Raw genomic sequence first — 13656 nt, forward strand, 5'->3', positions numbered from 1 at the left:
AAGCCTCCATAAAATCGAAAATAAATTGCTGCTACAGCTTCACCGAAAAACACTGGAGGACACAAAGGATGGAGGCACTGCTTCTCTGTTTCCTCAGTTGGAGCTTGAGCTATGGCTCTTTTATTACTTCTCTCCAGTTTGCCCAGATGAGAGACCTGTCCTCCATCCATCCTCGCCCCGCTCGGCTTTGGATGGGAGAAGAGGGAGAGAGGATTGATTGCCGCACAGCACTCTGCTCACAGAGGTTTTTTATCTCCTTTCACTCCCCCTCGCCCCCCGCCCCCCCCTTAGCTCTCTCTCTCTCTCTCTGGGGAAGAAACTTAATTAGAGGTAAATATCATCAAAGCTGCTGAACACGAGCGACTACCACACCTCCTACCTGTTGTCTGCCGCTGCAGAGAAAAGCCAGGGAGATCGATGCAAACTCATTCTGTGTAGGCTACACCAATTGTGTTTGGCCAACATGGTGCAAGGGGAGCGGTGGGAGTGTGACTGCGAAGGGCGGAGGGAGGGAGGGAGTGGACCTGGGCTGCTTCTTTACTCAGCTGCTGGATATAGATTATAAAGTGTTTGTGTGTTTTCACCCTGGAGAGTGACGACTCTGAATGTGACAGTGAATCCTGCAGTGTGCATGTGTGCAATTTTAATTTTCAGATTAGATTTGATTAGATTAAACTTTATTTTACGGGTACAAGGCAACGAAATGCAGATTGCATCTAACCAGAAGTGCATCATCAGTACAGTAGGTAACACGATTTAAATATATAAATATGGAGAAGTACAAGGTATGGAATGATATATAGATATATAGATATATAGATATGTACTGTTTATACAGAAAGTGCAATGGGCAAACAGTCTCTGTTATCTACTATTATGTATAATTTTATCATTTACCGTACTGTTTATTCTCTCGGGGGGGGGGGGGGCCTGCAGCCAATCAAAGCTGTCGTTAGGCAACTACACTCTGGGCAGGCATCATAGGGCAATTCACGGCCGCCAGTTAACCTGACCCGCTGTGCGGTGACAGTCCTGACCACTGCACCAGGTAATAACAATCATGTGTAATAGTAACATAACATTTAAAGGGACCATTCAGCTGCAGGAGAATATGAGCGGTCCTGTAGGAAAAGCCCCAGGCAGCTAACAGGTTCACAGCTGTCAGGTGACACTGTAACAATACACCTTTTATGATTATTATCATTACTTTTTTCCGGCCGTTACAGTTACAGTTTTCTGGAGCTAAAATCGAAACCCTCCAATGTCTTAACCTGCAGATATCATATTTACAATGTCATATAGGCAGCAAATCCATGTTGGAGAAGCTGAAACAAAGCAAGCATGGTTGCTGATTAATTTCCTGTCAGTCAACTAATTGACGAATCGAGTCGGAATGAATCATCATGGCATCAGACTCATCGTCTGTTGAGCTGGAAGTCGGCGAGAAATAATTCAGATTTATGAAAGAAACATGACTCAAATGTTACGACTGTCACAGCAACATATACAGCAGCAGCTCCACTACCACTCTACAAGGCCTGAACGCTCCTCAGCAGCTTTCACCTGGTCTTGTGACATTTTTATTTTTTTATATTTTTGCCTTTTTTCGAATTCGCACTTTACAAGCTCCAGTAGCGGCGTGTGACAAGAGCGAGAGACGATAAGCCCCTTTTAAAAATAGATAGCACAACCAGATAGGCCTCCTGACATACTTTCACCCAGCTCAGGCGGTGTGAATTCACATTAACCAATGAGAAAGTTGCAAAGAAGTGATGAGAGTTTCTAAATTCATTATTTTCTTTACAGAGGCTTTACAATGCATGTGTTCACACCTCACGGCTCTAAAATTAATACACACATATAGGCTATATACGTACATGCTGCTCATAACAAGATAACTAGCATAACAATGTGGGGTGTTGACAGTGTATCACCTACTACCCACAGCTTTGTGGAAGACTTTTATTTCCCGTAATACACATGGTGGCAGCACTTACAGGGGGAGCAGATCATTGAAAGTCATCTCAGCCTCTCGTACGGCATGTGGCTCTGATGAGGGACGCGGCGGGAATCAAGAGGTCTAAATGGATGCATCAGCTCAAGTTAAGTCTGATGCGGCTGCTTTTCTTACCGTTGGCATGGCGACATGTCATATAGACAGGCCCAGATGCTCCGGCAGCATCCTCGTCCTCGTGACTGTCAAGGCATTTGCAAGTCAAGTACAGTTCTGACGACCATCTGCTCTGCCTGAGATGGATACTCAGAGTTTTTTTTATTTATTATTTTATTATTTCCTACACTGTCCTCACTTTCTCTTTCGTTTTCTTTCTTTCTTTCTTTCTTTCTCTTTTTTTTCTTAAATAAATCCTTATTTGAATCCTGTCAGGATAGAAAACCGCTGCTATCATGCAGGATGTTTTGCATGAGTGCGTAAAGAGCGATGGGTAAATAGGACATTGTAGGATTTAGTGGAGAAAACGGGGTGTTTGGGTTCCTCTGTGAAGGTGGGGATAATAAACGGCTACATTTCAAAACACTGCGACACCTTTGCAAGACTCTGCCTTTCATTAAAGCCATATCAGGTGCTTTTTATTAATATACACTTCAATCCATTCGCACTACAGAAGGATTTATTAGGATTATGGTATTTTGAAACACTCTGCTAACTCTCCATCTACTTCTCATGACATTACGCTGCACAGAGACCAAACTTTCACTCTCTAAAATAAAAACAAATCTCTGTATGTTGCCAACAACACAGTACATATACACTCACAACAGTGCAGCTGCAGCTTCGGGGCGTGTGCAGAGCGAAAGCTACACATTGTTCAGCATTGATAAAAATGAATTGAGGTCAACAGATAGAGAAAATAATTGGAATCTCGGCCTCATCTGTCTTCTCTTCCTCCAGTGTTGGACGGAGCCAGGGTGTTTTAAGGCAGTAACACTCCAGCCCCTCTGGCTGAATACATTACCGTGATCTACCGTGCTGCTAAAGCCCACTCAACCATTCAAAGGTCTTTGGCCAGGGTAGCAGAGAGAGAGAGAGAGAGAGAGAGAGAGCTGGATAAGGGATAAGATGGCCTGGCTGTGGAGATGTGCGTAGGAGAAATGCGAAGGGGTCACACAGCGAAAGGTTAGCTGGGGGTCAGCGTTCGATAGCGAGTCACCGGCTGCTCCGCTGTTCTCGTACTTTGTTACTCCTACACTTTGTCTATTTTCCGTCCTGCCTGCTACACTAATACTGGTATTAAAGGAGACATGTTCTGCCCCCTTTTCCACAAATTAAAATAGTTCCCATGCGTCTTAAAGACATGTCTGTGACATGCTTCGGTCAAAATACCCCAAGGATATAACATCACAGCTCTTTTCATCCGCTCGAAACAGAACGGCTGGTTTCAGTGCCTGTATCTTTAAATGGAAATTAACCACTACTTGCCCCGCCCCTTCTACCGGTTCCAGGTAGGGGTGGTATTATGCAAATTCGAAAACTAGTTACATCACTGCTAGACAACCGAGGGAACAGCTTGTAAAACCACATTTCACATTTCCACATTTCAACCTAGGGAGCCTGAAAATTACAGATTTTTTTGTCAATTCTCACATTTTGGAGGCTCAAAGGCAAGACTAGACACCCAAATGTTAAAGAGTCTTCAAAAAGGGATATTTCCATAATATGTCCCCTTCAGTTCTAACTCCAGCTCTGATCTCTCGACATTTTGCACCACGCTGCTCGTGATGAGGGTGTGACTAATTTCGGTTTGGGCTCTGCGCGTCTCTTTTTCCATTCTTTAAAAAAAAAAAAATCAATACCCATAAAAAAAAAACCCTACATAACAAAGAAGTCAAAGGAGGAAAACAGCGCCGGGCCCTTCAGACTGCAGGGGCCACTCGAGATGCCATGATGAGACTCAATCAGCCGCTGAGGGGAGATGTGTGGCAGTTTTTGAATACAAAAAAAAATAAAAAATCACGCGTGAAGTTTGGAGTGTCCATTATCACTGCTAACTGATCAGCACCGTCTGCTGGCGCTCAGACAATCAGCCTCGATTGTCCTTAAGAAGTGATAGCGGCCTGGCTGTCACACCCAATTGCTCAAACACCTCCCATGATAAGCAGCAGCAGCGGCTCTGAGATGCAGCCGATGTGCCGCAGCCTGACACTGGGACTGAGCCCAGGTGTCTTAAGTGTGGCAAATGCTACTAGATTAAATCTCTCTGGGACAGGGAAATGCTCCAGAGCTGGAAAATAACCCTTTTAGCTTTAATCGAGATTATGATAAATGTTTCAATTGTGAATCCGGTGACAGATACAGAGCGTTCCCACAAAGAAAATAGTCTTTTTTTTCTCCTTCTCCCCCTATTCCCGGTTTCTTCTTTGTGAATGTGCGCAGGTGACACAAGGGAGGGGGAGAAGAGAAGCAATTTAGTGGGAGACAGGTGATCATTTGAAGGCCGGCTGACAGACAGCGGCTCTTATTGCTATAGGCTGCGCTGCTGTTTGCTTCCTCCACTGACAATAGGGGAGGGAAAGGGGGGAAGAGAGGGGAGATTGGATGAAGGATGGGTAATTGTAACCTTAGCATTTAACAGAAATTCATTCTCCGTGGCTGTGAGGGCAATCAAGACGGTGACACAGGGCGGAGGGTTACAGGAGATGAGGCCGGGTGGAGATGAACAACTCTCTTTCAAAAAGCCGCGATGGAAACTGACAAATCAGACGCGCACACACACACACACACACAAGTCAAATCCCATTTCACCCAATCTGCTGCAGTCTTTCAATCATCAGATGTTTTCCTCTTCTTCTTCTTGTAACTTCTCTAAACATAAAACAGCAGAGATCCGTCTTGCACTGGTAATTACCAGGCTTCTTTCATAACTCAACTCAACAAAAAGGTCTTTTCGGGGGAAACTGTGTCCGTACGTGGGGAAAACACTGTAGCATAAAAAATAAAAAAAAACCCAGGGCAGAGTTATATATAGTTTCAGCAGAGGAACATTTCACTAAAGCAAGTCAGACACTTAAGGCCAGTTTTAGAGACGAGAAGTTGGAGGAAACACGTCGGCACAAATCTGTGTTGAGATCTAAAAGTGATGAGAGGTTTTCAGAGTCTATCAATGAGACAGAGGAGGTTTGTTGGGTGTTTTTTACATACAGTACTCATGTGTCATGTGACTGAGTTTCCAGTGCTACAGCAAACAGGTGCATGAACCATATGGAGTGAGTACATGTGTGGTGAGGACTTGTAGAGTTGTTGAGCCTTCAGCAGACTTTAGAGCAGCAGGTCATGAGATAATTACCAAGAAGATGTAAATCGTCCAATTAAAGATGTTTATTCTGTGGACTTATGTCTTGTGTTAGTGATCTCAGAGGAAAAGTATTTAGTAATGTGTTTGTTAACAACTTCAAAGATCCAATATTTACACTTGACAAGTGTTTTCTATGAAGTGTTGATATCAATAAGAACCAAAAACCATCTCCATGTAGTTTTGCATCTCCGCTCCCAGTCAGCCAATCAGAAGAGAGGAGGCTCTGTTTTCTAAGTGACTGACAAAAAATAAAACTTTTTTTTTTTTTAATCCTGTAAAGTTGGATCATGAGTCCAGGTGGACTGACTTTAGATTTGTAAGATCACAAGGTTACAGAAGTCTTCCTGACGGACTCATGAATACAGTCTGTGTGAATTTCTCTGTGTGGACTCAGCACTTTGATTTTTTTTTTTTCCCCATGATGTTAATATAGAACCTGCATTTGATCTATAATCCAAAAAAGCACCGGGAAACCTCACTTCATACAACATGTGACCTTTGACTCCACCTGTGCTGCCTTGCTTAGCTGAATAATGGCATGTGAACAGCTGTAATTACACTTTATACTATATATGCATTGGAGAAGAATAATGGCTGACAAATACTAGAAATAACTGCATACATACTTTGGATAATATATATAATCCTGGAAAATCCCAGTTGGAAAGGTTGGGAACTGTTTAGTTAATGTGTCTTACATTAGATAATGTCAGCTGCAGTATTGTTCCTTCCCCCTGTTCTCCTCTTTGATTCCTCCTCCTCGCCATCCTTCTGCCTATTCCTCTTTAGTCCCATCCATTCATCTGCCCTCCCCACCTTTCCCCAGACCACAGAGAAGAAATCCCATCCTCTTAATTAAACAAGGACCCCCAGGACAGGGGCTCAAAAGCAATTTGTAACGATTTCCCGCAGCCCAAGACTTTGATTATACAAGGGCTCTTTATGCTGACCAAAGACTTCTGACCGTGGTTAATCTTCCATTGAAAGCCATTAGGAGTCTCCTCGAGCCCCTGATCATGCACACCTCTGACACTCCCCCCGCTGACCTGACCCCCTCCTCATCCTCAAACCCCTCCATCCTGCTATTACTGCACAACTATGAGAATCTTACTTTGCCTCAGACATGAAAACCGTTGTTGAGGATGACTACAGAGTGGCAGAACACAACAACAAGGCTTAGCAGGTGGTGTGTCGTGGTGTTGCCTGGAGAAACTTTAGAGTAAACTCTTAATTAAATACTACAAGCAGACCACTCTCACTGCCGGCTGCATTATTCAGATGTTACTGTAGCTGGAGCGCTTGAGACGACCGGGTTCAAGTGGAAGTTAGGGAAGCGTGGCGAGCCGGCGGGGCTGTTAGAGGAGATAGCACTTTTTTTTTCTTTTTTTTTTTACCTAAGCTAAACATCACATAGCTTTACTTGCATTGTGCTGTAGGATTTAGGGAATCAAGCAGAAGCTAGTTAGCAGACATTATCCCCATATGTCTATGTAGCAGCTGCACGCTCAGCACTCAGCTCTCTGGCTAAAGGGGTAGTTTAACATTTTGGCAAATTTGCCTATTGCCATAATCCCTATAGTTTTAGGAGTAGGTTGCCGGTGCAAGCTGTTTTTAGATTGGCGGGGCAGAGACGCAAGCTTTGCGCGGTGCGCCTTTCCCTCATCAAACTCATCAAATACACAATCCAACAACTCCAAAACGCTCTGGTGGACAAGTTGTGACCTGCACATTCACCACGCTATGAAATAATCATGTAACATCAAGAGACAGAGTTGTTTTTGACGCAAATGTGTAGCCAGAACTACATCCCAGACACGGCTGCTGGGCGGAGCGATTTCAAAAACGCAAATAGTCCTGAATATTTGCTTCATGTGTTGTAATGTTACATAATTATACATGATTATTTCATAGTGTGGTGAATGTGCAGGTCACGAGAGCGTTTTGGAGTTGTTGGATTGTGTATTTGGTATTTGATGGGGGAAACGCAAAAGTACCGTTTGCCTCCGTTGCGTTAGCTGAGCAGCTCGCATCTCTGCCCCGCCGATCTAAAAACAGCTTGCACTGAAAATTAAAGGTAATGAATGATGAGGTAATGAAGACGGTGCAGCGTTCTTACATTCACAGACTCCCGGCCGGCGTATTTGACTCGGATCCTGGGCTCCTGAACCACGTCCAGGTTGGTTCCTGTGATCATCAGAGGGGTGTGGCCACTGGAGGAAAAAAAAAAAAAAGACAAAGAAGAAGATGACAGTTGTGCTTGTTAAATGCCTTCCCATGTCTCTAGGGAGGACAAAAACAAATTAATAGGATTAGAAAGAGAGAGAAACTAAGAGAACAATGTCTAAAGGCGATTCATAACTAAAACTCTCTAACCCTGATGCACCTCTTCAAAAAACATTTCACCATCAGTCGAGAATGAAAGCATCAAATCTGCTCTTTCTTCTGGGAGACAATATAAGCCTTTGGTGATTAGAGATGCTTCTTAAGCGACTCCAGCGGCTACAATCAGCTGGTGTGAGGCTGCAGCGGTGGTGGTGGTGGTGGTGGTGGGCTTCACAGCAGCAGCAGCAGCACAAACACAAAGCAGGAGGGGAAACTGCTGGATGTGCGGCTCAGCCCTGCAGCTGTTTGGGTTGTTTGTTGATGTTTGTTGTTTTTGTTGTTGCGCCTGTCGGTGTGTCGCACCGAATAAAGACGCCAGATGAGAGTTGTTGCGATAATAAATGTGGCAGATGTATGTGTGTGTGTGTGTGTGTGTGTGTGATATTAAGCTGTGAGTTCACCGTGTTCCTGTGCAGGGTGAGTTACTGTAGATGGACCTTGTGCTGTCTCGTGGCTCATTAAATTATACACTGTGTGTATCCTGTGGAGATACGACTCCAGCACTGACGGCTCTCTCTCTCACGTAGACGTACAGTAGGACGGTGGCGACTTAACATCTCAACTTAAAACCAACAGAATATCAAAGCTGCTCAGAAACGTCCTCTTTACTGGAATCGGGAATCAATCTGATAGGAATCACATCCACATCGAGTTAGTCGGATAGAATTGCTTTTTTGTGTTTAATGCAGTGGTATCAAAGCAGAACTTGGTATCTTATATTAATAACTAAGGCCTTGTTCACACCGCCACCCCAAATCTGATTTTGAGCGCATCCAGATTGTACCTAGCTTGATTTTTTGACAGTTTGAACAGCCCAAAACCACATGAGATTGAATTTTCTTTTACAAATCCGACTCAAAACACATGCAGATGTTTATGTTAATTTAGATCCCCATTAGCATCTGCTTAGCATCCGCTATTCTTCCTGGGGTCAAAAACATACACATGGAGACAAAAAAAACAATACAAATTCACACCAGACAATTAACCATAGACATGAAACAATACAAACAAATAAATATAGACAATGTTGAACATATAGACAAAGATATGAAACAATATATACACTACAGGTGGTTTCAAATGCAATTCTGATCTGATTTGTACGGATCCTGTTTCGGTTGCTTAAATAGGATTTCGAAGTTTAACACCGACGTAGTTCTGGAGAGATGGAAGTTAATTCAAGGCACCGACAAATCAACTTATGTTTCAAAGACACAGTAGCGTTGAAACATTAGTTGTTCGCACCTTGTTAAAGCTGTAAATGTATCACTTGTGTTCCAGCCTTTTCCTTTCTCTAATCTCTATGTTATTTGTCTGAGAAACACCGGACAGATAGATGCAGCTACATCTTCCTTGTTCTACCAGATTCTGATCAGATTAGCAAAAAAAATCAAACTGATGCTTGAGTTTTTTAGTCTTGTGACATTACAACTTCCGTCCAGCCCGACCAGCAGCGTCAGTGTCCAGCTGTGTGCCAGCAGAGCCTTCATCTCCAGCCTCTGTTCCCTCACACGTCTGTTGCAGTGTCTCCGTCTCTCCGTCTCTAAGCCCACACCATCTGCTGTGCACTCACACCTCTGATAACACATTGTTCTACTAAGCCGCTATTTCATTTTTCATCCCTCTCCTCTTTTTAATTAGTAGTGTATGGTGGTGGTTGTGTGGTTGTGTGTCTGTGTGTATCTATCTTGCCAAAGACGTTCAACAGATGGATCAACACTGTATTTGATCGCAGAATCTCGGTCTCGATGGTGCCCATCCTCTCCAATCTGTGAGCTGTGGCGCTTCTATCAGATCCAGACTAATTGGAAGAAAACTGAACAGTAATTGAAAGTGCAATATTGACTTGTGTCTGCTTATTGCCACTGGCCTGGACGGGTTTGGCTTTAAAGGCGGTCGACTCTGGATGGAGCGTGTATGCTGCTGTGTGTGTGTGTGTGTGTGGTGTGACGTTACCTCGCGATGCTCCAGTCGGGTTCGATCCGCTGGACGGTCGGGTCCTCGATGTACTCGAAGGTGAGGCTCTCTCTGATCTGGGCGTGATCCACGCTAACGCTGATCTGCACCGGGCCCACGCCGGACAGGGAGGGGGCGGAGTAGCAGATGATCTCCGTCATGGTGCGGCTGCAGGCAAAGCACAACAACAGCAACATTAATGGGATTATTTGAAGGGACATTGTGTAACTTCTCCTGTTATCTATTAACGTAAAATGGATTATTTTGTTCAAAAGTCTGTTTTTCATTAATCAGTAATCACCCCCATCAACAAACTGAAGTGTTCCGGTAAACTCTGAATTTGTCGTTCATATCATTCATATCTACATGGAGCGGGTAAGCTCGGTGCTGGCTGCCATGTTGTGTCGCCATGTTTTTACGTTCAGTGGCAGCGTGACGGTAGGTCTGTGAAAAGTCACCACGGTAACGCAGTGAGGAGGAACGGAGCGTTACACTGATGCTGCATTCACCTGCAGTCGGGCAGACGGCCGTCGGTAACAAACCAGACGTCATTTTAGTCACAGAAGTCGCGAGAAAGCCTCGTGCTGACGGACCACTTGTTTAGATAGAGGCTTGTTTATGCCGTTACGTGCAGCGGTTGTCGTCCGTCTGCCGTCTGCCCAATTTCACGTGAATGCAGCCTGAAAAATACGACTGAGTTGCTTGCGATATACAACCGCAACGCTAGATGGGAGGAATTCCTACAGAATGTACCTTTAACTCTGCATAAACACATGAACACTTCCTCCACCGCTGTCACATGTGTGTCTGTGCCTCCTCCACCTCCCCTCCCTCTCTCCTTCCTCTACGACTTCATGTTTTACCTGCCCACCCCCTGTATTTGTCCCAATTCATTAGCAAGAAGCAGGCATGTAGTAGCACAGACCCCCACCCACCCCACCCACCCTCTCCGTACTCCTCTTCCTCACACATGCCAAGAATACAGTGGAGAAACACCAGCCAGTAATTAGCCCCATATCTCATTAAAGCTGGCTTGACTCTTCAACCTTACAACATTACAGTCAGACGACCGTGGCAGGGCTTAAAATAGACGCCTGCAGGAGTGGAAAGGAGTAGAAGGAGGCTGTGTGGGAGCGAGGGAAGGAGGGATGGTGGAATGAAATGAAAGGAAGCGGCGAGAGAGACGAGAGATGATAGAATTGGAAAAACAAGGAGGGCTAGAAACAGATGAACAGATTGATGGAGAGGACAAGGAGGAGGAGGAGGAGGAGGAGAGGGGGGAGTGAAAAAGGAAGAAAGATCCACTGGAGCACCAGTTTTTTTTTTTCTTTCTTTTTTTTCTGGAAGCTATTATTACAAGGTTTGATGCAGTAGGTCATCAAAACCTTATTAAGATTTACACAAGTTTCTGACAGAGGCAGAGAGAGGGAGAGGCTTCTCCTCAGGGGGATTTCTCAGTAATATCAAGGGAAAAAATACAAGAAAGCCGTGAAATATAGCAGCTTATTTAATGGGAATAATTCACATCATTTTGGGAACAAGAGCTCTTATCCCCTTTTTTTTATTTCCCCATTTGCTCACAGCATGCTATATATCTAATATTTTTTGACAGTGATGTATGTAGCAGCTCAAAAACAAATACCGAGTCAAAGAATTGTGATACTATCAGAATATGATATGTGACTAAAGGCGTAAATGTTGTCAGGGTTGCAAAATGCAAATGCAAAAAAAAATCCAATATGTGAAGATATTAGAGAAGTGCTAACTATTTAAAAAAAAACGTGTTTTTACTTTCTTTTTAATAATTTAATGCAGGTGACGACTTCCCCAGTGAGAGGATTAGTTTCCCTTCCTGACATCCAACCTATATACTGTGCTGTCGTGAAATGTTGAAACTCTGAACTGTGAAATTCAAATTTGTCTTTCATTTGCACTTTATTGAACGTCTAAAAGCACTTTTCACATTTCCACCTCATGTTAATATGCAAGTACAATAAGACCTCTATTCTCCATCCATATGCTGTGTTAAACAAAAGCCCCATCATGCTGTACAGGCTGCTTTAGGAAATTAAACTTTATGGGCCTCTAATGGCACTTTTATGATATAAATTGTAGAAGTCTCACCCAAAGAACTCGCACGTCTGGTTTCCAAACTGAACGTTGACGCTGCTGCCGGCGCCAAGGTTTTCCCCCATGATGGTCACTTTGGTGCCCCCAGACTCTGGCCCTCTGCTGGGGGACAGACCGGTGACTGAGGGGGTCTGTGGAGCAGAGAGAAACAGAGAGAGAGAGACGTTGAGCCGATGGAAGACAAAAAGATGGATATTTTCTCGAGTCAAAGGCTTCAGCATCTCTGTGGTTTCTCTCGAAAACCTTCAGGTATTATCACATATCCCTGGTAAATTACAGTTATTCATATTGCCAGGCTGAAGGCGGTGGAGTGCAGTGCTGGTGGGTGAAAAGAGGATAAAACCAGGAGCTCTCAGAATCCCTGAGAGATCATCCTCTGTGTAGCTGGGTTGTGTCTGAGTGAGGCATTTTAAAGACAAGTCTGAAAATAACTAGTGTTAACAGCAACAACAGTCAGGCAGGGAAGGCTGCCCCTTATACAGACAGATGGAGAAACATCCAAGAGGACAGCCCATCATACAGAGGAACACACATCTGCACAAACATAAAACAGCGATTTAAAAAGGAAGAAGAGGAAGAAAACTAAATGCACACTGCCGGTCTCTGCTGCAGCAGGCTCATAGGGAGTGTATCTTGTTGGGAAAATTGAAGTACATCTCTGTGATGGTGTATTTTTTTATTTTTTTATTAGGTGGCCTGCAATACAGGGGACTTGCAAGTGGTGCCAATTCCAGGCTCTGTGAAGTCATTCTCCAGGGGAATACCTCTGCTTCCCAGAGTAGCAGCTGCACTGTAACACTGGTGAGAAAAAAGTAGCAGAGGAGATTTTTTTTTTTTTTACTACAGGAGCCACAAGCGTCGCATCAACAACACAACTTTAAAAAACTGTTGGAGCGACTTCCAGGATGCAGGCTAGAGCAGGTATAGCTCCGAAGACAAGGGGTGGTAATTACTGGCTGCTGTTAATTGTTGAGGGAGCGCTAATTGTGAAGGTGTGAGGTAGCGCAAATGGGGAGAGAGCAGATTAGCTGTTAGCTGCAGGCTGGGCAAACAGCAGTTGACGGGAGGGGGGGGGGTTGCTTAAGTGAACGCATGAGGACGAGATGAGATGACGTCTACCTGCTGTGTGGAGTGCTGCTTTCCGTTTTAGCAAGTTGTGTGTTCATCTGTCGCTTTCCGTCTTATACCCTCTGACCAGCCGTCCAATCAGGTTTGACCTACTATTTTATATTTCCTGTGTTGTAAGAGCTGCTGCTGATAGAAGATCAAAGGTCCCAATATGCACTTTTATTTCAAGTGTTTAGGTTCATGAGAAGATCTACTTGTGGTTTTAAGGACCAAAAACCATCTCAGTGTAGTTTTACGTCTCCACTCTCAGTGAGCCAATCAGAGGAGAGGATCTGAGCCTCTTGTCTCCTACCGCAGTGTGACATCACAAAGTTACAGAAATTCCCAAGAGTACCTGTATGCAGGGACATGGGCGCCGCCATTAGCCCAGATCCATACCGGAAGTCACGACCGGAAGTTGCTCTTCTTCGTGTATATTATTTCTATGTAGATAAAAAAAATAACTCAGTAACTCAATGGTCCATAATAAAATATTGTTTTCCAGCGGATATCTTAGTTACAACATGATTGAGCTATAAAATGTTTTTTTGCATGGATCGTTTATTAAGTTATTGAGTTATTTAAAAAACGCTGCTAACGGCTAACTGCTAGCGCCGAACGGCTAACGACTAGCGCCGAACGGCTAACGGCTAGCGGCTAACGGCTAGCGCCGCTCCTGCTGACAGCAGACCAGGAGAGAGGGAGAGAAAAAATAAATGAAATGTCGTTGGTGGGTGCTTTGGTTAGGGTTAGGCAATGAAGAAAG

The 13656-nt window shown here is 44.2% G+C and overlaps 1 protein-coding gene across 1 annotated transcript in view; it reads right to left on the reverse strand.

The window, feature by feature from the left end:
- Positions 1-13656, reverse strand: part of plxna2 (plexin A2) — a 195692-nt gene that overhangs the window by 54121 nt on the left and 127915 nt on the right. The window contains exons 14-16 of the mRNA XM_085782734.1: positions 11778-11914; positions 9654-9821; positions 7429-7522 (exon numbers count right to left, since the gene is read on the reverse strand). Coding sequence (XP_085638860.1) covers positions 7429-7522; positions 9654-9821; positions 11778-11914 — 399 coding nt within the window. The remainder of the gene's footprint in view (positions 1-7428; positions 7523-9653; positions 9822-11777; positions 11915-13656) is intronic.

This window comes from Trachurus japonicus, chromosome 7 (assembly GCF_045865225.1).
Source record: "Trachurus japonicus isolate A0001 chromosome 7, Traja_1.0".
In the NCBI taxonomy this organism is placed as follows: domain Eukaryota; kingdom Metazoa; phylum Chordata; class Actinopteri; order Carangiformes; family Carangidae; genus Trachurus; species Trachurus japonicus.